Source organism: Artemia franciscana, chromosome 13, assembly GCF_032884065.1.
Source record: "Artemia franciscana chromosome 13, ASM3288406v1, whole genome shotgun sequence".
Classification (NCBI taxonomy): domain Eukaryota; kingdom Metazoa; phylum Arthropoda; class Branchiopoda; order Anostraca; family Artemiidae; genus Artemia; species Artemia franciscana.
In genome coordinates this window covers 15,712,175-15,738,664 of record NC_088875.1, presented here as the reverse complement: position 1 = coordinate 15,738,664, position 26,490 = coordinate 15,712,175, and the positions used below count along the sequence as shown (strand labels likewise).

At 34.0% G+C, this 26,490-nt stretch overlaps 1 protein-coding gene across 7 annotated transcripts in view; it reads left to right on the top strand.

The window, feature by feature from the left end:
* The window catches only part of LOC136034577 (glutamate receptor-interacting protein 2-like), a 353,116-nt gene that overhangs the window by 67,705 nt on the left and 258,921 nt on the right, over nt 1–26,490 (top strand). For 2 of the 7 annotated variants that reach the window (XM_065715827.1, XM_065715823.1), the window contains exon 1: nt 21,584–21,688. The exons of 2 other annotated variants lie outside the window; for them this stretch is intronic. In XM_065715827.1, coding sequence (XP_065571899.1) covers nt 21,604–21,688 — 85 coding nt within the window. In that variant the 5' untranslated portion in view covers nt 21,584–21,603. Of the gene's footprint in view, nt 1–14,360; nt 14,450–17,072; nt 17,137–21,582; nt 21,689–26,490 lie in introns of those variants that run through there. 3 more of the 7 variants (XM_065715828.1, XM_065715824.1, XM_065715831.1) reach the window with 3 other exon arrangements.

Here is a 26,490-nt window from a genome sequence, read left to right as displayed (position 1 = left end):
GAAAAATAAGCACAAGTCCTAGATACATGATTGACATAATCGGAACGGATCCGCTCTCTTTGGGGTAGTGGGGGGGGGGGGGGTTAATTCTAAAAAAATAGAAAAATGAGGTATTTTTAACTTGCGAACGGGTGATCGGATCTCAATGAAATTTGACATTTAGAAGGGTATCGTGTCTCAAAGCTCTTATTTTAAATCCCGACTGGATCTGGTGACATTGGGGGAGTTTGGGGGGAACCTAAAATCATGAAAACGCTTAGATTGGAGGGATTGGGATGAAACTTGGTGGGAAAAATAAGCAGAAGTCTTAGATACGTGATTGACATAATTGGAACGGGTCCGCTCTATTGGGGGGGGGGAGTTAATCCTGAAAAATTAGTTAAAATGACGTATTTTTAACTTACAAAGGAGTGATCGGATCTTCATGAAACTTCATATTTAGAAGGATCTTGTAACTCAGATCTCTTATTTTAAATCTCAACTGGATCCAGCGTCATTGGGGGGGGGGTGTGGACCAGAAATCGTAGAAAATACTTAAAGCAAAGAGATCAAGATGAAACTGGATGTGAAGAATAAAAACATGTCTAAGATACGTGACTGACATAACCAGACCGGATATGCTCTCTTTGGTTGAGTTGGGGGGGGGGTAATTTGGAAAAATGAGGTATTGGTAACTTACGAAAGGGTGACCAGATCTTAATGATATTTGATATTTAGAAGGATCTTGTGCTTTAAAGCTCTAATTTTAAATTCTGACCAGATCCTGTGACATTGGGGGGAGTTGGAGGGGGAAACCGGAGGGGGAAATCTTGGAAAACGCTTGGAGTGGAGGAATCGTGATGAAGCTTGACGGATAGATTAAGCAAATGTCCTTGATACGTGATTGACGTAACCGTACTGGATTCGCTCTCTTTGGTGATGTTGGGGGGAGGGGTCCAGTGATTTGGAGTTTGGTGCTTCTGGGCGTGCTAGGACGATGAAAATTGGTAGGCGTGTCAGGGAGCTGCACAAATTGACTTGATGAAAACGTTTTCCCAGATTCGACCATCTGGGTGGCTAAAGGCAGAGGAAAAATTAGAAAAAATGAGGTATTTATAACTTACGAGTGGGTGATCGGATCTTAATGAATTTCGATATTTAGAAGGACATCGTGACTCAGAGCTCTTATTTTAAATCCTGACCGGCATTAAGCCTCTGATTTTCCTTTAAATCAATCTATTGATTCTTAGAATTTTGTTAGAGCTCATACCATATGAGCTCTTGGCTCTTAGCTCTTCTTGCCTCGTCACAAGTGCCATATGAGCTCTTAGCTCTTGTTTACTTATCGTTAGTAATGTAGATATCTTTCATATGGATACGATTTGACAACCTTTTTGAATTTGGGAACTTTTTGTCTCATAAATTCGTTCTTAAAATGAAACGAAGTCTTTTCTTTTCTCCTTTTTAAGGTCTCAAAAGTTCAGGGAATATTATGACGTTAACGGAATTGAACATGCAGTAAAAATTGGAGCTCGTCTTATAAAGAACGAAACTCTAAAATTTTGACTTAATATGAAATTAACTAGCTTGGTGTTAACGGTAGATATTCCCCAACGATGAGTGGGATTCTCGTGAACATTTCAAGTTTGATGCTAGAGATTATAAAAAGGGAAGACATAAAAATGGAAAATGCAGAATTTTGCTAGAAAACTACTGCAAAATATTCAATTTTTATTCTGTTTTGAAATATGCATCCTTTGGTAAGATTGAATTTGCCCATTATAATTAATTTGTAAAAGAAAATAAATATTTTACTAATAGACTTTTGTTAAAAGAAAGAAAACATCCAATTAAATGCTAAATTCTCGAGAAGTTTTTCATCAGTAATTTCAGCAAGTTTAAGAATTTTATGATACAACCTCATAATTGAAATAGCAGAATTTCAGAATGTTGTAGTAAGCATTCTTTTGCATTTTTTGGGGAGGGGGGGGGGGAATAGCGTGACTTGTACTTTATTGTATTTTTTAAAGAAAGTGAGTGATACTGTAGGATAGGGGGCTGGTTTAATAAATTTTTTTTTCTTGGCGTTGAAATAACTTAGGTCCGTTTTTTAATCTAGTTAAACTGAGGGACCCAGGGTTATTACTAGCCAAAATGTTTGGGTGGGGGGAGCAAGAGATTTTACCGACTGGTTGATCATTTTTCCCGACTGTTTTTTTGTCAATAATTAGCATAATATCAGTTTCGAATACAATACATAAAATCATTGCACGAGTCGATAGAAGCGCTGCATTCATCAACCAAAATCTAGATTTCGGCACATATCACCATGCGTAAAATAATAGCAGGAGTCGGTAAAACTGATTTGTTCACCCACCAAGTTCAAAACTTCTGTAGATAACATGTCAGTAATTTCGTGGTCTTTATTGAACTGAACAGAAAAATTTTAGCGGCGTTTGAAAAATCGTGACGCGAAGCGTGACAATTTTGCCGATCTCTTTTTTTACCGAGTGACCGAAAACATTGGGTGGGAGGGGGCGTCTTCCCATAATTTAAGGCCCTGAAGGCACCTCTACATTTTTGGGGATAAAAGCGACATAAATGAAAAAAAACCCGTTTAAAATGCACAGGATGGTAAATAAAATATGAGAAAGAAATAAGATACTTATGACAAGCATTGAACAGGCTTGAACAAGCAAACTGTGTATTTTGTTCAATGTCTTTTCTTAATTTAACAAAGATAATGGTAAAAAAGTTGAAATATTCCCTTATTGTTTGATTATTTCACTCAGTTGTGCCAATTTTGGGAGGGGAACCTTGATACCCACAATTAAATTTTGAAAAAATGCCTTTTTTTTCATTGAAAAATCGCTTTTTGGCATTATCGTTTTAAACACACACACACACACACACATCCCAAGATTTTAAAGATACATTCTCCCTATTTTTCATGAATTCACGTCAGTGGTTTCATTCTATTAGAAACTACATTAATACAAAATGTTTCTTCATGTGTTGCTGTAGAAAGGAAACATAGAAATATGATTGTCTTTCTCTTACCTTGCTCGGCCATTTAAATAACTACACAGTTTTTTGGTATTTCCTCTGGAAAAAATTTGATAATTTTGTACATTCGTGCCCCTATGCTGATGGGGCGTGTGGGTTGCGACCTCATAATATAACAACTTTCAAAATTTGTTTCATAATTTCGTACAGTTTTATATTTTACTTACTTTAACGATTTTATCCCCTTCTCTCCTAAAAGCTTTAGCTCTACAATAAATACCCTTTAACACGCCACGTGCTCGCCCAAAGAAAATGATATGTGTATCCTGCATTTTATCTTTATTAGATATAATAACTAAGGATAATTTTATGCAATAGCTTAAACAGGGCTAAATTAATTTGACTAATTGAAATTAAATCAATTTCTCTAATCTTAAAATTAAAATCAAACTAGATTTGAACAGGCATTTTTGTTTGAAATATTCGAATGTGGATCTGTCTTGAATTCCAGGAACAAGGAAGTGAAAGGCTGATTTACGAAGGCATTTCTCCAATCAATTTTATCACGGTAATATCTATTTCTAATTCCAGGGCGCTCTTAGCTTAGGAATAAGATTAGACCAGTAAGGAATAAGAGATGTGACTACGCTAGAAGAACTAAAATATAGAGTTTCGTCGTTCAAGATCATATCGTGTTCCTTGTGATGAACAGGAGTTTAGCAATTGAAGTTATGGGTTTTGTTGAAAATAGTTGAAAATACGGCATTCTGAAGACGAATGAACTAAAATATTTCTATATATTTAATCTAAATAGAGTAACTTGACGGAAGAATCCTGCCGCGTGGTTAGAGTGGTTGGAAATGCCACAGTGTTGGAACTTTACCCAGTCTACCAAAACAACATTTAAGACCCTGAAGGGTTTGACAAACGGTTTTTTTCTTAAAACCTCCAAAGTCAAAAATAATTATCACATCTTACTTACTTAAACTTAGGAGACTAGACCGCTTCAGTCTGTTTTTCCCATTCCCTATTCAATTCCCATAATTCTAAGAAAATTCATTTTTTTAAGATTTCCCTTATTCACTGGCAAAAATAAGTAGAGAAAATGTAGATTTTTGCCGCTTTTTAATTCCCACGAAATTGATTTTTGCCGCTTTGTAATTCCTAAAAAGTATCTTCTGCACAGACAATTGTCTCTCAATAAAAAAAAAAAAAAAAACAAACAAAAACAAAGAAAAACAACAAATTTTAGCCTCCGATATCCGAAATACTATGATTAAATGCTAGATGCATCTGTGTTGTAAATTACAGCATTCTCTGAATGCTTCCATATAGAAAAATCAAGTTAAGGTTGTCCGTGGGAAACAAGGTTGGGTCCTAATTATAGTTCTATAGTATCCTGAAAAGACAAACTAGTGTCTTTCGTTTCGTTCTAAGGATGTTAGCACAAAGAGTATGTCGTTGTTCTTACAGGATTTTACACCGTGACCTATTCAAACGAAATTCAGGAGTTCAATTTTTTTCACAAACGAAAATTACTCTGTATCGTATGTCACTAACACCAGAAATTTTAGCATAATTACATACTCGAAGTTTATGCCGGGGCCCAAGAGATTACTTATCTTAATCCATTCATAGTTATATAAATGATTGCAGCCAGGGTTGCTACTCCTTGTGATTTGTCACTATTTCTAGTGATTTTTTATATTACCTAAACAAACAAAAAAACTAAATTGACACATATATCATTCGATTATTAAAAACAATCACTAAATCAACCAGAAAATCACTAAAATCTAGTGGTTATCGCCACCGAATGGCTACGCTCAATACAGATTCTATACAGCAAATATCCAGTTGAGTCCTACAAATCTTATAATTTGCTAAAATAAACCATCATACCTTTGAGGCATACGAATATTGACCATATCCAAATCAACAGTACTATGTAGATTAATTTTATCACAATCTCGTAGTGAATAATTTTATATATTATTAGATCTCAATTTCGTTATATATTCAGTTACCTTTAAACTCGTTTCCCCATCTCACTTTTGGGAATGAGTAATTTCACTCCCAAATTCATTTCACTTCAACAGTTCAACATTCACTTCACTCCCATTAATTCATTTCACTTCAACAGTAGTGGAGCTGAATTGAGTTGATATATGTGTTTATTTATGTCTTCAATATTCTATAGTTCAAGCTAATTAAGGGAATTTATAGTTCAAGCTAATAAGGATTTTAGCGTTTAAAAGTAATTAAAAGATACTGAATGAGAAAATAAGACACCCTGAAGATCAATTGAAGTTAAAAAACACCACAAAATTTTGGCTCAATTAATTTCTCAGTTGATGTTTCCTGTTGTTGCTCTTCGTATAACGTGTTGTTTTGACCTTAGTCATTTTTTAATTTAATTTACACGAAGTAGCTGTTTCTAAAAACTGATTGACTTGACTTAGTTAAAGTCTTAGTAGGTTAAAGATTAAAGACTTAAAGACTTAGTAGGTTAAGCCTGTAACTTGGGAGAAACAAGGTTGCTGTGAGTTATCATAAAATTTAGAGTCTGTTTGTCTATACAAATTATACATTTATACAACTTTTTTTTGCTTGACAGATTTGTATAAACGTAAACGAAACCATTTTAAATTCAATTGTTACCATGTCAAGAGGTGGAGATGGTGCCATTTCAGTAGTCAGCAGATAAATATAAATCGAAAATACGCTGAGACCAAGAAGGGCAGGTCACCCTTAGACCTCTTACCCATTAATCGCGGCATTAGGGTGACCTTTGTCACTTTGAGACATACATGTAGTAACTATTGATATTGAGATAATATGAGTAGATTTGGTGGATAGTTCTTGCTCTATTGAATTCTTTAATAGATATATTTGGATGCTTTAGTTGTCGTCTGATTGAGAGCCTAACTTGTTTTACAATTATATTATTTATAATTACAATGTGAAACGCAGCCAAGGACTGTTGACTTTTTCTAGTGATTTTAAATTACTTTTGTAGTAATTTTAGACCGCCCGATGTTACCACTTTTCGATGGATTTCTACCAGCTTATGTAGTGATGTTTTCCGGATTTTCCAGAATATAATTTCCTTCTGAGAGCTTACAGATTTTGCAGATGCTAGAGACAGTCAGATTCACAGCTTGCTTAACTAACATAAATATGAGAAATTGAAATAAGCGTTGAAGAAAGCATTAGCCAAAAATATTTTGTACTACCATACTGACCTTGCTTTCTAAATTTAGCTGATTCTCACTAAATAGTAAACATGGATCTTAGAGCTTTCTGATAAGTATAATCGTTTTTATCTAAGCTGGTTCTCATTGCTCAGCTTACCATTAAATGTACCCTTTATAATCATACCAAACCAAAACTTATCTCTAACGTTTGTTTCAAATTCTAAATCTTTTTAGTTATTTCCGCTATTCCAGCTAATATAGAATAAGGCTAAAAGAAGACGTCAAGCTTCAGAACGTTTTAGAGTTAGCACAACTAAGCTTCCCTTGTAATAACTCCTTTTTCATTAAAATAAAAATGTTATAGCCCCCTTGGGCATAGACATATATATTCTTAAGAATATGCCCTAACAATCTGATAATCAAACAAGAAGAAATCAAATAATCATACCACATGGAGGACACAAGTGTGCCTATTTGCCTTTAAACTAAGAATATATATCTTGGATGAATATTTGCTACTGCAAAGCTTGGAACATCTCCATGATTTTGCTAGATAGCGCTATAGAATCAAAATAATCTCAGACATGCTGTGCGTTTTTTCTTCGATAACAGTAGCTAAGGATTTCCAAGGTGTTTAAAGGAGATAGTAGTCATTTAGGTCTGCCTCATTGTTACAACAATTTACTCTAACTATTCTTGCTAGATTCATCTTGGCTGTTTACCTGTTCTCATGTTGCAATACCTTCTATGTTATCTGATACAAATTCAGGTGACAAAATTTGGGTAAGGCGGGGGACAGCATTACCTGGTTTAGATTTCCCCCTCTGAAATTTTTGTCCGGCTCGTTAAAAAAATACGAAAAATACATGTAAACAAATTTTTGTTGCGTATCGTGAAATTTTTCTGCGTATCCCCTCAAAAGAAAAATCTTGGATACGGCCCTGTCTATGAGTAGCGCATGGTCCTGTTGGCTGTTTTCCTTCTTTTTCCTCGTAGCTTGTTAGTCCTTGGGCTAGTTTGGGAAATTCCCTTTTGCATAAATATTTTATACAAAATTGTTATGTTTATATACTTTGAAAAGGGCAGGATATCTAGTCCAAGTTTGAGACTACAAATAATAAGATTTTTTATTGTTGAAGTCACAACCATCTGTACAATTTACATTATTGTTGAATTTCATAGTTGAAGTTACAACCATCTCTACAATTATCTGTACAAGTTACAATCAGTAGGTTACAATTTTTAAACTCAATTTTTTTTCGTTCTTATTTAGAACCTTTAAAAATCGAGCTGTTTAATCTTCTTCTTTTTAAAAGAATGACAACACAAGGTTGCACGGTTGCAATTTTCTATACCAAAAATTTAACTTTACTTTTTTTATTCTTGATTTCACTTTTTTCTAATTTTTTTTCCCACTGAAAGTTAGAAAATAATTATAAATGTCTGTCTGAGAAATATTCCATGCTTATAGCTAGAAAGGATCTAAGGTCACAAGTGAATGACGGGTAGAATCGTCAAGCTCAAAAACCTTAGTTTTACTTATCTTTCAAATTATGAAAATTAAAAGATGGCCATGAATCTTGAGAACAAAGAGTTATGAATTTCATGATAACTTCTTTTCAATTGTCACTTAAATTTAATTACACTATTAGTCGTTCTAATTTGCCGGGAAAGATGTTACAAACCATCGGAGCAAAAAATGAATTTAATAATATTCCGTTTCCGTAGATGGCACTTGTTGACATGCTTGTACTCAGTCGTGTCGCATGAGGAAACTATTTCTTATTCGAAATAAACTATTAAGCGAAGATGACGGTTATTTATATTCTTGAAGAAGCTTCAATTTCAGAGGCAAAACAAATCAGCATAAGAAAATTCTTATAAGAAGGGTTAATAGGTAACATCGTTTTTATTTGGATAAGAATAGCTACAGTTCAAATAAGCGACATATGGATTTTCAGAACAGTCAACTACCATTTTAATTTCTGTCTTTTCGCAACTTTGAATTTTCTTAGACATCCAGCGAAAAGGGTATTTCGGCGCAGCTTTTTTTCTTTTTCACACCGATTTCAAGTTGTGTCCCGCCCACCCCCTTCTCTCCTTGTGAACTTGTATAAATATACAAAATGTGCTGCAACTGAATAACTACATGGATCGATGTGTAGATCAGCCCGCTTCTTAGCTTTAATTGAAATAGGCAATGTAATAGGAATAAATAAATTCTATGAAATAACATCATTGCAAAAACACTACTTTTCTGTTAAAATAGCTCGGTTTTCGTTTTGTTTAACTTGAAAATGTCGTAAAATTTTGACAAACGCAACAAGATAAAGAAAGTTAGAATAGTTTATACAATCCTGTTGGACATTCGTTCATTCCAATTCTCACTTTTTTGCTGAAAAATTTGTTCCAAGTAATTTGTCTGCATACCTTTCAACTAAGCAAAAACTACAAAAGATACAAGAATTCATTTTCAAATTCCTATTAAATTTTCTTGTTCTTCAAATGAATAATTTAGAAAACTTTGTCTGTCTCTTAAAGCCAAAATATTATCCTTGTCTTTACATCCTAGAAATAAAAATATTGTTTGTAAACAGCCTGAAATGATAATCTGGAGTGGAAATTGCTGTTCAGATTAGTTGGTGGAATGCAAGGCCGCCGGCATAAATTTTTCCAGGGTGGGGCCAGACGCCAAAATAGCAGTGGTGGTTGGGTGACAGTTTAGGTGGTTTTGGGTACCAAACTACGACTTTACCCCGAAGAGGACGAACTTGCAATCAATTTAAAATCCCGAGAACCTAATTGAGTTAAAACCATCAATAGCTTTATTTTAGGCTTCCCAGTTACAAAAGAAGTAATGTCACGGTATGGTAGTACTGGATTCAACCAAGTTGATTCTTTTTATTTGTAATGAAATTAGGCTAAGCTTCGTGATCGTTAATTGCGTATCCGCTATAATGAGGGGGGAGGGGAAGTCCTTGTTTAGGTGAGGGTAGGGTACATAAATGCAAAAATACATTTTAATGGACAAACTTCTTACTGTTCATTAGGCTTCAGATAAATGTTGAAAGAGGTAGGGGGAGTAGAAATTAATTAAAATGTTTTTTATACATCTAATATTTTACGTTACCATATCCACCAGCAAAGAGGTGGAAAAGGCAAGGCAGGTCATCATCAGCCCCGCCATGAAATTCCTTTGGGGTGGCAAATACCGCTAGGAACCTAGTTTTCAACGAGTTTAAATAATAATATTTTCACTTTTCTATTTATATGAAGTACTTATGTATTTTAAAAATAGTATGTAATGTATTTATCGATAAGAAAATCCTCTTGTAGAGGTTGTGATGGCTTTAGTTATGTAGAAGATCAAAAGTCTCAAAGAATTTCCATCCATACAAACAATAATACTCCTTTTCATCCAACCAAAATTCTTTAGTAGTCATATTAACAAGGATTTTTACCAGGCATTTTTTTAAGTATATTAAAATTTTATCGAAAATTGAAATTGCGAATCAAACAGTTCGTGGTAACGAACTGTAGTAAGAAGCGACCCGGCCCAATAGTAAACGAAACTCTAAAAAACGGATTTTGATGCTAAGATATACATCAAAAGAATCGGATTTTCATGCTGATTTTAAATATATAAGTTTCATCAAATTTAGTCTTTGTCATCAAAATTTACGAGCCTGAGAAAATTTGCTTTGTTTTGGAAAATAGGGGGAAACACCCCTTAAAAGTAATAGAATCTTAACGAAAATCACACCATCGCATTCGGCGTATCAGAGAACCCTATAGCGAAAATTTCAAGCCCCGATCTAAAAAATGTGGAATTTCGTGTTTTTTGCCAGAAGGCAAATCACGGGTGCGTGTTTATTTTTTTTTTTCCCAGGGGTTATCGTATCGACCAAGTTGTCCTAGAATTTCGCAAGAGGGCTCATTCTAACGGAAAAGAAAAGTTCTAGTGCCCTTTTTAAGTGACCAAAAAAATTGGAGGGCACCTAGGCCCCCTCCCACGCTCATTTTTTCTCCAAAGTCAACGGATCAAAATTTTGAGATAGCCGTTTTGTTCCTCATAGTCAAAAACATAATAACTATGTCTTTGGGAATGAATTACTGCCCCACAGTCCCTGGGGGAGGGGCTGCAAGTTACAAACTTCGACCAGTGTTTACATATAATAATGGTTATTGGGAAGTGTACAGACGTTTTCAGGGGATATTTTTTTTGTTTTTGGGGTAAGGTTGAGGGGAGGGGGCTATGTGGGAGGATCTTTCCTGGGAAAGATGATCATGGGGGAAAAAAAATTCAATGAAAAGGGCGCAGGATTTTCTAAAATTACTATAAAAAAAACAATGAAAAAATAAACATGGAAAAGTTTTTTCTATTGAAAGTAAGGAGTAGAATTGAAACTTAAAACGAACAGAGATTATTACGCATATGAGGGGTTCTAAAAATACTACTACTACTACTACTAATAACTCACTGCAGCACCAAGTCGCCTGAGGCCAACACAGCTACGCACGCTCCTCCTCCAACCTAATCTATTTAAAACCTCCCTCTTTACACCCTCCCAGGAAGTTCCCATTTCCTTTAAATCCTTATTTATGACATCCTCCCAACCCAGACAAGGACGACCTGCTTTCCGTGTAGCCCCAGACGGTTGGCCAAAAAGGACATTTAAAAAGGACGGTTGGGCAAAAAGGACTTTATTTAAAAATAAAGAGCGAGGTATTTAGGAGGAGATAAATACCTCGCTCTTTATGCTATAGTATTTTTAGTAATTTCAACTATTTATTCTACGGCCTTTCTGACTCAGGGATCATTCTTAAAGAATTGGGACAAAACTTACGATTTAGTGTAAAGAGCGAGGTATTAAGGAGGGTACAAACCCCCTCATATACATAATAAAAATTTAAGAATATAAAAGTTTGTTACGTAAGTTAATTCTTAAGTTACGTATATTTTTTACTAATAAGAACATTCGTTAAAAATTAAAATTTATAGTTGCCTTTTTATGTGACCGAAAAATTGCAGGGCAACTAGGCCTCCTTCCCCACCCCTTATTTCTCAAAATCGTCTGATCAAAACTAAGAGAAAGCCATTTAGCCAAAAAAGGAATTAATATGCAAATTTCATTTTAATAATTTATGTGTGGAGAGCCAAAATCAAACATGCATTAATTCAAAAACGTTCAGAAATTACATAAAAAAATCTAGCTTTTTAACTGAAAGTAAGGAGCGACATTAAAACTTAAAACGAACAGAAATTACTCTGTATATGAAATGGGTTGTCCCCTCATCAACGCCTTGCTCTTTGCGCTAACGTTTTTAATTGTTTTAAAAAGTAGAATTGTGGCCAAGAGTCAAACTTTAGCGTAAAGAGTGAGGCATTGAGGGGGGGGACAACCCATTTCATATACGGAGTAATTTCTGTTCGTTTTAAGTTGTAATGTCGCTCCTTACTTTTAGTTAAAAAAACTAGTCTTTTTTTATGTAATTAAAACGTAGGACGGTACTAATCAACGTATAACTATTGATTGACACATTTTAAAGGCAACTAACTGGGAATTTAAGGGACTTACAACTCGAATTATATCTTGATTAGACCCAGGTATGATCTGGAAAACAATCAAAAATTAAATAAAAAAGAGCTTTTCAACTGGAAGCAAGGAACAGATTTGAAACCTGTTTGAACCGATTATTCTTTGTATAAAGATGCTGTCTCCTCCTTAGCTCTTTATTCTTTACCGTGAAGTTTGGGTTTTTTTAAGTATATTAAAATTTTATCGAAAATTGAAATTGCGAATCAAACAGTTCGTGGTAACGAACTGTAGTAAGAAGCGACCCGGCCCAATAGTAAACGAAACTCTAAAAAACGGATTTTGATGGACTTACAACTCCAATTATATCTTGATTAGACCCAGGTATGATCTGGAAAACAATCAAAAATTAAATAAAAAAGAGCTTTTCAACTGGAAGCAAGGAACAGATTTGAAACCTGTTTGAACCGATTATTCTTTGTATAAAGATGCTGTCTCCTCCTTAGCTCTTTATTCTTTACCGTGAAGTTTGGGTTTTTTCCAAATTTTGGAAGAAAATTTCAATTGGTAAAAAAAAATCAAAGCACTAAAAAACTAAGGTTAATGAGCAAGGTGTTGAGAAAGGGGAAAGTCCCCCTTATATACAGAGTAATTTATATTTGTTTCAAGTTTTAAACTTGCTCCTTACTTTAGTTGAAAAACCCTTTCTATCTGTTTAATTACATTTCATGCAACTATAAAGTTTTATGAATGCAATACATACAATACTAATGCAGAAAAAACGATCAATATTTCAATGATCTCTGTTTGTATTTTAATGGGTAATCAAACAGTTAGCGGTAACGAACTGTAAGTAAGGAGCTACCCCGCTCAATAGTAACCAAAACTCTAAAAAAACGGAATTTTGATACCAATTGACATATAAAAAAAAATCGGCTTATAATGCTGATTCCAAATATACAAGTTTACTCTTACCCATCAAAAGCTACGATTTTTGGAAAAAAGAGGAAAAGACCTCTTGAAGTATAAGAACTCACACCATCATATTCAGTGTATTAAAGAACCCTACTGTAGAGGTAGCTCATGTCTCATAGCTCATGTCTCATAGCTCATGTCTCATATCTCTAAAAATGTTGAATTTTAGAATTTTGCCAGAAGAAAAATCACAGATGCATGTTTATATGTTTTGTTTTGTTTTGTTTCTTTTTCCAAGGGTGATCGTATTAGCCCATCACTTCGCTCTTTCCACTAAAGTTTAAATTTTATCCCAATTCTTTAAAATGACTCCCGAAACGCAAGGGTCGCTTAATTATAACAGTAATTACAAAAAATACACAAAACAATAGCCTACTTACAAAAACTAAGATATAAACTCCTTTCATTCAGTTTTGTTGAGCAATGCCGAAGCGTCGGACGGATATTTTTAATAATATCGACAGTTTTGAACTTGGTTATCCAACACCAAAATATTTAATGCCTTTAGACTCAGTGGTTATAAGAAGTAACACATTATCAAAGTAGTTTGTTCAGAATAAAACTTTAAAACTAAGAATATTAAAACTAGAATAAAAAAAGTGCTTAATTCAATATTTTTAACTTAATTTTGAATACCAAAAGCCAGTATATTTGACACCTTTATACTTCATGACTGTAAAAAGTTAAATCTTGTTCAAAGTGACAACTAGATAAATACAACCACACCTGAAAAAAAAATGATAATAAAACACAAAAAACGTATCCGTTCAGAGGGAAAATACAGACATTCCCATCATTCGGTTCAGGGGAAATATTTCTGATTATAGTGGCTTCATATATCAGCTCATGGGTACTCTTGCAACGCAAGCAAAAGTTGACGGCATTTTCTTACCAAAATTGCCCCTTATTATGTTTTTTTCCTTGTTTTTTTTCCAGAATTATATGAACTTTCTTGTGTTCTAATAACTGCACTAATTACTAATAAATAAATACATAGTTAAATTAAAAAAAATATTGTGGAAAATTGGCTAGGGGTCACTCAGTCACAAATTAGAACTTATATTTTTCTTATTACGGGTCAAAATTTGTTGACAGGCAGCCAACAATTGGGCAAGAAACATTTTTTCCAAGGTTTTCCCCTATTTTGCTCTCTTTGCTTTGGTTTCCTCATAATTGTTTATAGTCCCAAAATTTGCCCCCCCCCTGCCGGCGCCCATGGTGGTATGTTAGAAAATATATCTTTAGAGTGGTTCTAGTTAAAGGGTCCACCAATAACATTTAAGGAACATCAAATTTCTTGTTTTGACAAATGTTATCATTTTATTCAGTTATTACAGATAAATTCAGGTGATAATATGATTTATATCGATACATAAATATATATGTTAATTCTTCCCTAAAAATTAACTCTTTTTGTTGTCGTCATTCTCCCCCTTTGCTTCTTTTTAACTATGTTATTGATATCATACAAATTCAATTAATCAATCCAAACAATACGTTTGCATATGGATTGGCTGAATTTAATCTTATGACCCTGAATTCATGAATTAATAAGGGGAGGGGAAGGTATATCTCCCATAGATTTTTGGATTTTCCTGAAATTGTTATATTTTTTTAACACATTGCCACAGAAAAAATTTGTTGTCCGATTGTTTTACTTTGTCAGGTATTTTTTTGCAACTGGTGCCCCAAGACGTAAGCCAAGCATGTTGTAGCAATTTTCTAAGCCCTCAGCCTGGTCTTTCAAATGAAAAGGTAAGAATAAGAATGAAATTCGAGCAAAAATAGTTTAAAACCATATTGACTGAATTATACTTTATGTATTTGGCGTGAAGCGTCTTGAATACAATGCAAAAAAGCCAGAAATAGCAGTTGAAAATTAACTTATCAGTTGTTAACTATCATTGTAGCTTTTCACTGTAACTTAATGCTGTAGTATTAATCATCAGTTAAATTAGCGTTAACTCTTTGCATCCTTTTTGCATGTTGCACAACATGCTCCAAAGAAGAGACTACCAAATTTACGATTTTGTCTATAAATATTTTAATGATATTCTGTCTTATTCATTTGCCTATTTTCTTTCTACTGTGATTAGAAACTAAGGTTCCTGGGAATATTGCAAAGGAAATCCGGGATATAACTCGAGCATCACTGATCTTTATAAATTTTGCACAAAGTCTTCGGGATTTAATCTAAATCAATACCGCAATGAGAAGATTTATCCTCGCAAAAAAAGAAACACAAGCCATTTTTAATATCTCTTTTCCATTTTTAATTGATTTATTTTTGCAGCAATTTCTTTTCCCCGTTTCCTTAACGAAAGTAAAACAGTTCAAAATAGGTATGATACCTTTTTATTGACAGTGAAATATAAAATTATTTAACTGGATATTTCGAACAAATATACAGTGTTTATCATCAGGAGTAAAATCATCAGCGGGTAGTTATCTACCCGTTTCCTTATTTGAGTGTTTATATTATTGAGTGGGCGAAAATTTTGTTTTTCACCTGATACTTAATAAGTACCCTGGGGCTTCCCTGCTCGTGCATTCACGCGTATGTTGTATATTTTGGTTCATAAATGTCTTTCTCTGTCACTTTGTTGCTTTAAATTACTAGAACATTCTTTGACTATTTAGAAGGAAACCTTCACTAGTAGCTGAGTTTTTTTTAGATAAACAAAGCATGTTTTTGAATGGTTTGTGGGAAAGTCTTTGTTTCGGTTTTTACAAACAATATTCATATATATACTCTCCTGATCTAGGCTGGAATTAAGTGCTAGGTTTTACCTGATTCCGGAAGCAAACGTCCGTGTAGCAAACGTACATATCCATTTATTTGATGGGAATGGGTTGAATTTTGAGGGAGAGGAGCTGTATAACAAAATCAAAAGTTATATAGAAAATTTTAAAAGATCACGAGAAAATTATAAGCATCTCTAAAATTTTGGGAGGCACAGGCTCAAAGCCCCTTTCTCCCTATGCTCTTACCTAGCTCTGGATTCTTTGGAGGTGCAAAATATAAATATGGGACTTTTAAAAGAGTATCAAAGAAAAGTTGCAGTGTCTTCCATTCCTTTATGCCGTGAAAAAAAAGGATAAAAATATTAATTTTTGCATAATTGTAAAAAATTGCTTTCTTTGTTTCTTGCTTTTTTCTTCTTTTTTTTCTTCTCCCCGCGAGTGATTCCTCCTAACCAGTGGTTTGAGAATATCACAGAAGGGCTCATTCGAAAGGAAATATAAATTCTAGTGCCGTTTCTAAGTAGCAAAATAAGTGCTGCATGAATGCGGTGTTTTCTGCTATTCTGCAACTCAAAACAACAATGTATTTCAACCACAGATGGCCAAATCCTTAAGTGGTCGTTCACACGGGTCTTGGTCGTAGTCACAGCTACCACTACGACTTGGCAAAAATTTTCCGTTCGTACGGGTCTCAGAGTCTCAGTGGTAGGTTCAATAATAGTTCAGTTTGGACCAACTCTAACTCTAATTATTCTGTTTTGGAGGCCATTATGTCACTCGGTGGTGTATTGACTCTTAAATAACGTGTAGTCATTGCGAGGTCTCAAGAAGTACGTTCTTAGACCAAATCTTGGAAGCTTCATTGAGCATAAATTAAATATTGAAGTAGAGGGATGTGTATACTATGATTTCCCTCCTAATCTCCATTTATTCTGAAAAATAGTTTTCCACTAAGTCTGTAATCTGGATCTTGTAGGATGACAGCTCCCCTCTTGTTGAGCAACTATATTAGAATCAACACAAAATACCAATCTCTATACCTACCTGCACACAAGGCCCCTATAAAAATATTTGCTCGGAGAGTTGTCCTCGAAAACCGTACAAAGGACTACCCTGAAATGCTTTTCCATATTCAGACACCCCCTCTCCTTTTAGAAATATTTTACATTTTTTCACGAATATTACAAATTAATGTACAAAACAAGGATTGGGGAAAGCTAATCGAGGAGCAATGCGTTTTTAAATTCTCTTGATAATTGCTTGCGTCTCCAAGAAGACAGAAAACTTTTTTTCCGCCAGTAGCAATATATATATATATATATATATATATATATATATATATATATATATATATATATATATATATATATATATATATATATATATATATATATATATATATATATATATATATAATATATACATTCCTAAATAGAGACTTGGGTGGATACACATTCAACCCTATATACACAAAATTAATTATAGAAAATAATAACTGCAGATTAACTGCAGAGAAGGCAAATATCTCAATAAGAAATTATTCCAATTTTTAATAAATACAGTTAGTCCAATGAATGAACTTTTTTAGCTTGTAAAATGTTAGCTTTTATCACACAGTCTTAGCTGAACTTTTCGTTAAGAAGTAACGATGCCAAGGCTATTTGAAAAAAATGGATTTTTAGCCGAGAGCTTTTATTGTAAGTGTTTTATTGTTTATTATTTTCTTTGCTAAAGACGCCCCTTAGATATAGGGCCGAAATATTCAAATAGGTTTTGTTGGTTCACTGTTTTGTGAAACAAGCCTCATTATTCTCTCTTCTGTGGTTGTATATATATATTCAAAATAAAACAAAATAGGAACGAATAGAAACAAGCCCAATTCCAAAAGAACTACAAGATTAACTGCAGAGAAGGCAAATATCTCAATAAAAAATTATTCCAATTTTTAATAAATACAGTTAGTTCAATGAATGAACTTTTTTAGCTTGTAAAATGTTAGCTTTTATCACACAGTCTTAGCTGAACTTTTCGTTAAGAAGTAACGATGCCAAGGCTATTTGAAAAAAAATGGATTTTTAGCCGAGAGCTTTTATTGTAAGTGTTTTATTGTTTATTATTTTCTTTGCTAAAGACGCCCCTTAGACATAGGGCCGAAATATTGAAATAGGTTTTGTTGGTTCACTGTTTTGTGAAACAAGTCTCATTATTCTCTCTTCTGTGGTTGTATATATATATACATATATGTATATATATATATATATATATATATATATATATATATATATATATATATATATATATATATATATATATATATATATATATATATATATATATATATATATATATATATATATATATATATATATATATATATATATATATATATATATATATATATATATATATATATATATATATATATATATCGAGTATCATTTTAATCAAATGTCAAATAATAAATATTTTAATAATCCTCATCAAGCAATGTGCACTTAAAATAAATGTATCTTTAATTATTTGAATAACTCATAATTTTTCCACTATTGTCAAAAGCAATTTGCTTTGGATTTCGGAATTTATTTTTGTCCATTTGTGGGGCTCGATTGGGCCCAATCGCTCTAACCACCCTTTATCTGGCGCTGAATAATATTGAGCAATTTAAACAAGGTGGCCGGGGGGCTAGGGGGTTTGAATCCCCCCACCCCGCCCCAAAATGTTTGTCTAACTCATAAAAATGACACAAAAATGGATATAAACAAATTTTTCATGTGTTTTTTGAGGGTTTTTTTCCGTGACCACCTCCGCCTTCGAACAAATCCTTGTGTAAAACACCCTCCAAAACAAAATCATGGTTACGGCTCTCAATTATTGATACGAGATCAGTTAGAAGTTTACATGGATGGCAATTTTTGAGAAAAAGCTAAAAATGACTAAAAATAACAGAGCCACACAAAATGAAGCCACACAGTTTTCTTCAGTTTCACTGTATTTCTGGATTTTACAGGTGCCTCTATAAAACAGGCTAATGCATATTATATTTTGCGGCTTTTACTCGAAACGTATATGCTTGGCAGTAATAACCAGTATCACAAACTTAGAGTTATTTCTATTCTATGAGTCAGGTCCTAACTTAGGTTGTTTTTTCTTCTATTCAATGGCAATAATGAGTACTCATACATATTTCATGAATGTGAATCCAACTCAGCTTACTTAGGGGGATTCTAATACTAATTAGACACGGTTAGGGCTATCCCAATCAGATATGGTCATTGGATAAATTGGGAAAATTGTGAGACTTCCCCTATTTCCATTTTGTTTTTAAAAGTATACAGTATATTAGTTTTATTGCGCCTCATATTTTTCCGTATCAATTCAACTATTAGCTGATATTACGGAAGGTTCTTTTAGAAACTGCAAGGATACAAACTTTAAATACATTTGGCTGGAGATGTTGGTGGGCTAAGGAACTAATGGAGAGCAAGGGTATTGCCCCTTCTTACTGAGAACATTGAAACTTAAGTAAAGCATAAAACATTATGTACGGGACTAAGTCGTCCTTAGTGTACATGACCAGCTGTTACGTCAGTGTAAATTGGTTTCAGGTTAAAAAATTTGTGACCATATTGGCATTACCGGGACTTTCTCTTCTCCACAGAAGGAAGGAAAATAAAGCATTGAGCTATATATATATATATATATATATATATATATATATATATATATATATATATATATATATATATATATATATATAATAAGTTGTTTGTTTGTGTGTCTGTCTGTCTGTCCGCATATGACGTCTGAATTATTTCATCATATACCAATTCAAAAACGAATGTATTCAAGCCGAAGTAGCTGAGTTGGTAAAGCGTTATGTTCCAGGTTCTAGGTCCGAGAGGTTCCAGGTTCGAACCTTGGCTTTAGCATTAATACAAAAGAAGAAAAAACTAAAAAAGGTAAAAACTACAAAAAAAACTAAAAAGAAAATACAAAAAAAACTAAAAAAGCTAAAAAACTAAAAAAAAAATAAAACAAGGGTAAAACCTACAAAGAAACTAAAAAGAAAAAAAAACAACTAAAAACTAAACAACAACGAAATTGAAGACTGGGACACAAATGACGACCGAGAATAATTTCTTAGACCACACTGCTTTTCCATTTACGAAACAAATAATTGAAGAAAAAACGGGTTTAATTTTTTTATAATAAAGCAGTGACAACAAAATAAAATAAAAACTACACTTTAACTAACAAAAAATAAAAATACTCCGAATATTTCGGCCCCACCTCCGGGAGCCTTTCTCAACGGGGGAAAAAAACAAAAATTTTCTCCTTTTTTGTTTTTTTCCCCCGTTGAGAAAGGCTCCCGGAGGTGGGGCCGAAATATTCGGAGTATTTTTATTTTTTGTTAGTTAAAGTGTAGTTTTTATTTTATTTTGTTGTCACTGCTTTATTATAAAAAAAATAAACCCGTTTTTTCTTCAATTATTTGTTTCGTAAATGACGACCGAGACACAGGGAATATAAAACTCAAAGAGATATTATAGACTGGGACACCGGGACACAAATAACGACCGGGACGCAGGGAATATAAATGACGACTGGGACACAGGGACACAACTACAACGGGGACGCCGGGAGGCACAGGGGGGATATATAAATGACGATGGGGAAACAGGGAATGTTTGATTAGCAATCACCATCAACAAATCTCAAGGACAATCATTAGAATAAAGAGGTATAGATCTGAATACGGATTGTTTTTCCCATGGACAATTATATGTTGCATGTTCAAGAGTCGGTAAACCTGACAATCTATTTATATGTACAGACAATGGGACAGCGAAGAATGTTGTATATTCGCAAGTTTTACGTAGTTAAAAACATATATATATATATATATATATATATATATATATATATATATATATATATATATATATATATATATATATATATATATATATATATATATATATATATATATATATATATATATATATATATATATATATATATATCACCCCAAAAGCTAGTATATATATATATATATATATATATATATATATATATATATATATATATATATATATATATATATATATATATATATATATATATACTAGGTGTTGGGGTGGTGCGAAGCGCCACCATATAGCTTTTTCAGTCTTATGCAAACTTTGATGATAAAAGTTAAAATTAGGTTAGTAAATAACTTAGTCAAACTCAAAACGATCAGAAATTAACATGAGTAGGGCCGATGCCCATCATGCAGGGTTCCCAACTGAACACATTTTATGTCAAAGGGACACATTCCCATGTGCTAGGACACAATGACATAAAATTGTAAAAAAAGTGACATATTTTAGAAATTTGGGACATAAAATGAATAAAAAAGGAACACATTTTGTAAATTTAGGTAGCATATTCTCCAAAATAAGGGATTTACGTGTTTATACGAGTTTCGTGCTTTCACACTTTGTCATTTTGTATGAATGTTTTATATGTATTTTTTTTTTTTTTCATTATATTTGATAGTAATTGGCCGCTTTGAAAGAGGCTTACAAAGCGTCTTTTGGTCAATAATACAGCTATTAAAAAGAAATAAGAAAAAAAATACTGTCTAGTTTCTAAGATTTCAAGATGGACACATTTTACCTAAAAAACGACGCATTTCTGGATGCCCAGGGGACACATTCATGGGCAAAAAAATTGACAACCCTTCCTTCATGGCTTCTTAACACCAGAAGATATTTTGTACTTAACTGAAAACAAGAAACATTTATTAACTTTATTTTCTTTAAGTCCTAAATTATTAAGACTTTAAGGAATAAGTATTAGTATACTGAACTGTTAATCCACATTCATTTGTTGTTGCTTATCGGTAATCTAAGAAAACATGAGATTTTGGAAGGGGGCAGGCCCCGAGGTGCTCCATTGTACGTCCCTACCTCATTTTATCATTTAATCACATATAATTTTCAAGTTCAACCCTAGTTACTACCTGGTTACAGGACTAGTTCGTCCTCTAATTATGACCTGTTTTCCCCTAGCAGTCAACTTCTTTTTGGTAAGATAATCTGCGCACTTCTTCTTAAAGCAGAGAAAGTCTACTCGCAGGAAATACTAGAAGGTTTATCTTAGTCATTATTTGGAAAGCGATGAGCTGCTTCTGTGGCGAAGATTCGGAATCGGATATAATCCTTGAGCTGATGATTGATGATCCATTCAAAATTGCTAATATAGGTCAGATTTTCCTTTCAACTCACTGACTGCTCTTTGAGAGATTAAGGAAAATCTTTGGGTTGCTTTATTTGTTTAATTGCAGAGGCAGATCTAGAGCAAAATCTTGAGGGAAGCCCAATGTGACAAGGGCGCCAATGAACAAAATCTATATGACAAAGGTGCCAACAATTGACCAAATTGACAAATTTATTCTAAGAAAAAGTAGAAAAAAGGAAGGAGGGTACCAGAAAAAATATTAGGGGGCCCGAGGTCCTACAGATTTATAGTTCTTTCATAATTCCAGTAGATATTCAATAAGTACATTAAAAATTACTCTAAACTCTATTCATAGCATTGCGTTTACTTCATTTATGTGTACTTAAGCTTTGTGCTTTTAGAAGTTGAATCTGAGTACCTTTTTTTAGCCTTGTTACAAGGAAACTTGCCTTTGGGCTGCCAGTTCATCTTTTCCAAAGACACGGTAATGAGGGGAAGTGATTAGAATTTATTACCCTCTCGAAAGTAAGTCAATGATTCAAAAAACTGGTTGCTTCTAAGATTATACCGCATTTATAAATTCTTGTGTTTTTGCGTGAACAAATATTTGGATGACCAAAGGGCTTTAGATCCTACACTGACAATACCATTAACTTAGCTCATTAATACAATAATTCATTCTAATGGCTCGTGCTCGTGATCTATACTCTAATAGCAACAGTTCATGCTTACTCAGCTAATTACTTGTACCTACAATAAGATTTACCATCTGAATTTTTGTTCGATGTTTTTAGAATGTATTTCATAACGGTGCATAACCTGAAATCAAATCCTATTTTCTAAAAACTAAACATTTGCAATACATGCCCCTAGAAAGACCGAAAATTCTTTAACATATGATTTGGCCTTGACAAGATTAACGTTAGACCTCAGAGAGCTGCCAATATCGTTGTGAGTCTCTCAGCTGGATGACCTGCTAGGAACAGGTTTATGCTTTCTTTACCCTCCCTTGCACTTTAAAGTATCCAAAACTCAAGTATACAACAATTGAGGTCCACAGGGACACCAATCCTCTGCAGCCACTACGTGTTTTGTCAAGCGGATCTTAAGCTAGGTAAGAACCACCGTTTCCAGTTCAATAAGGCCTCGTATGAGCGTTTTTATGGCCCCTCCTAGATATTGTTGATAGTTTTTTTTCTTATAAAATAACACTGATAAAAATGAGCATAGGATGTCATAATGCTGGAACTGGAAACCTGGTTTGAAAACTGGAATCTAAGAACTGTGGGCTGGGGTTTGCCAAACAGAATTTTGGTAGTATGATCTCTGTAGGTAGCGAATTGCTTAGTAACATGATACTTTTTGGACTGAGATATGCTGTAGACCAAATTTTAAGAGAAGAACAATGTAGTCGTAGACAAGGTAGAGGATGTGTCGACCAAACTTTCACTCTTGGGTTAATAATTGAGAAGTGCCTGAGTTGTCAAACACCTCTAGTCCTCAGCTTTATAGATTATGAGCAAGCGTTCGATTCTGTTGATAGATGACCTTTAGCAAAGTTATATATCCTTGTATATCCTTGTCAAAGTTCATATCCTTGTATGGTATACCAGACAAACAAATTGAAGTGATTAGTGTTATGTACGAGATTAACACTGCTGAGGTTAAGGTAGGAAATGAGGTTAGCAGTAGGTTTTTTTATCAAGTCAGGAGTTAAGCAGGGTTGGGCTCTATCCCCCTTTATATGGATCAATTTGATAGACTGTGTGTTAAAAAGCACAAGAAAGGCAATGGCAGACCTTGGAATTAAATGAGCAGGAAACACTCTACTGGAATTATGATTATATTATGCTGAAGGGTTAAGCATCCTAGATGAAAGTGGGAGCAAAATGAATGAACCTTTAGAGGTTTTGTGAGTTCAGGGTGTTAGAATAGGTTTGAAAATTAATGTAAAGAAGACTAAGTCACTATGGCTAGGAATAAGTGTAGATGAAAAGGTGACGTTGAATAACGAAATGATTGATCAGATGGGCAGCTTCACTTACCTTGGTAATATTATTAACAAAGACGGTGGGAACAGTGAATATATTAAAAGCAGATGAGCCAAGGGTCAGGATGTTTTTTCACAGTTAAATTTTTTGGTAGAATAGGAAGATAAGTCTGCAAACGAAGATTATAATATTGGAAGCTAAAGTGATGACATTCGTCAAATATGGCTTCGAAGCTTGGGCGCTCTGAAAGCAAGTAAGTAAATAAGTATGACGGCACTGGACCCTTAAGGTCCAAACCGGTGGTGCTGATCTCCGTTTCGTGGGTCTTCAGCCAGGAAGAGCAACGAGGGCCTGGAGGCCAGCCATCCTGTGCGTTCGCACACCCTTCCTGGTTACCTTCCCCAGATTTCTCCATTGAAAGTCAAGAAAGTCGACTCTGGCTGAGCTTACAGAGTCACGCCACTGACCCCCGTCCCAAACCAAATAACTGGCTTTGCTAGGGATCAAACACGTGCCCTTTGGACAAAGAATTCTCAAACCAGCGCGCCAAACACTTTGCCAGGAATGCGTTCGAAACAGGGGATGAATATCTGTTGGATGTTTTCTTGAAAAAATGGCCCACGGATTGTTCTGAGTACCCGGCTGACTGACCGTATCTCAAACAGTAGGCTGTACGAAAAATTTGGTCCATTTCACTTTCTAAGGCTATACTGAAAGAAAGGTTGATATGGCTAGGGCACGTTCTCGGATGAGGTATGACAGATTGCCGAAGATTGCCCTTTTCGGCCAACCGTCTAGGGTTAAACGGAAAGCAGTTCGTCCTCATCTAGGCTGGGAGGATATCATAAAGAGAGATTTAAAGGAAGTGGGAACTTCTTCGGAGGTTGTAAGGAGGGAGGCTTTGAATATATTGGGATGGAGGAGGAGTGTGAGTAGCTGTGTTGGCTTCAGGCGGTTTGGTGCTGCGATGAGTTGTTAGTAGCAGTAGTTTTTTCCCTCCACCGGTTGAGTTTTATTGGGTCTTTTCTAGGATTGAACCAGGCATATTGGCAGGAGGTGATCTATGGGGGAGAGGGTTAAAAGTTTTTTTTTTAATTGAGGAGATTATGCAAATGTCAAGGTTTTGTGTTTATTGAGGCATAAAGGTACTCTTCTCCGCTTGGAGCGCAAGAACTGAATTTTGTGCTTGTTGAATGTGGGGTCAATTTTTTTTTTTTTAGTGCTAACTTCTGCATGAGCGAAATTTTGCCTGTTTATATTTCGTGTCACTTGAACTTTTCTGGCAAAATTTCAATTGGTTATGTTTTGCATGGCCAAAATGTGGCCTGGTAGTAACTTTATTTGGGTGAGTTTTATTTGACTTAAAATAGTATGGTTTAAATTTAGCTTTGTTTAAGTTTTGCAGGCAATCATTATCGTTAAATTTTCTGTCAAGTTTTCCCTTAAGTTAGCCACTAAATTTTCTGTTAAGAGTTCAATTCCAACTTTATCTGATCATATTCCTAATTTTGGCATCGCTTTAAGCCCGAGAATCAAATGAAGACCATTATGACCTGTGCTTCGTTCAGGAAACATGCATTGTATTTAGCGAACGAACACATTTGACCCGATACAACCAAATGTAAAATAAAATATTTATAGTTCTTTTCAGCCCTGTTGGGCTCTAGGGATAGTCTGGTTTGATCAAACAGCCATCCAGTTGGTCGAGTGTGAAATAGGCTCAACATCGTTAATTTTTCTGGGTCTTATATAAGCTAGTCTCTATGCATGTAGCCTAGTCTCTATACCTGCAGGTTGGATGTCCAGCCAGCGGCTCACAGACCACACTGAGGCCCGCCTGTGATTTTCATAAGGCCTGCAAATCATTTTCAAAGCGTGCTTTTATACAAATGTACCCAAATTGTATCCATTTTATACCCGTTTATTTGGAATTTCAAAGGTTCTGTGACCCATTGTATTATATCAAGTGACAATGCGGCCCACCATAATAAAAGATTGGGCATTCCTGCTCTATGCAATCGAGAATATTGTAAATAGTGGCCATACTCTTGTGCCGCTGCTATCAATTAGCTAGTTTATACATAAATTTTAATATTAATATTAATACATAAATAATTTTTTTTTTTAATTGTAAAAAAAATTGAAATAAAGGGAAAGAAAAAAAAACATGTTATAATACGTTGCACAATGATTATTTATAATAATTGCGGGTATTAATAAAAGCATTCAAGTTATACCAAACTTAAGCTCACGCTATTGCACCTTAGTTATTTTATAGAAAATAGTTGATGCGAAAGCATACAGCGAAAAATTAAAACTGTACTGAATTGGTCCATCAAAACTATTAAAACACTAGTAACTTGAACGTGAACGTTCGATTAAGGTATAAAGAAAGAACTAAAGAAGTTAAAAATCCATTGTCTTTTTTCGTCCTAGAAAATCAGACTGTTTCTCGAAAATGAAGCCGATATGAAAAAAACGCTGAACCATCAAAACTCATTATTCATGCTAAAAAAACTGCAATAAAAACAAAGACAACGGACATTAAAGCCTGAAGATGCGTCTCTGTAGAAAGGCACACTTTTAGGCGGAATAAATGTATTATTCCTATAATGGGTATATAATACCAATTACAAAAAAAACTGATTTTGCCTAAAAGCTGTATTTGTAAGTGAAGCATGTTTTGAGCTTATCAAATAAAGGATAGTTCAACTATTATTTTTTTTTAGCTTATTTAATGGCAATTACGTAATCCAAATGATAGCAGGTAACAATAAGTAATAACAAGCAATAAAACACGAAACAGAATTTATGATGCTAAAACTGCCTAACGTA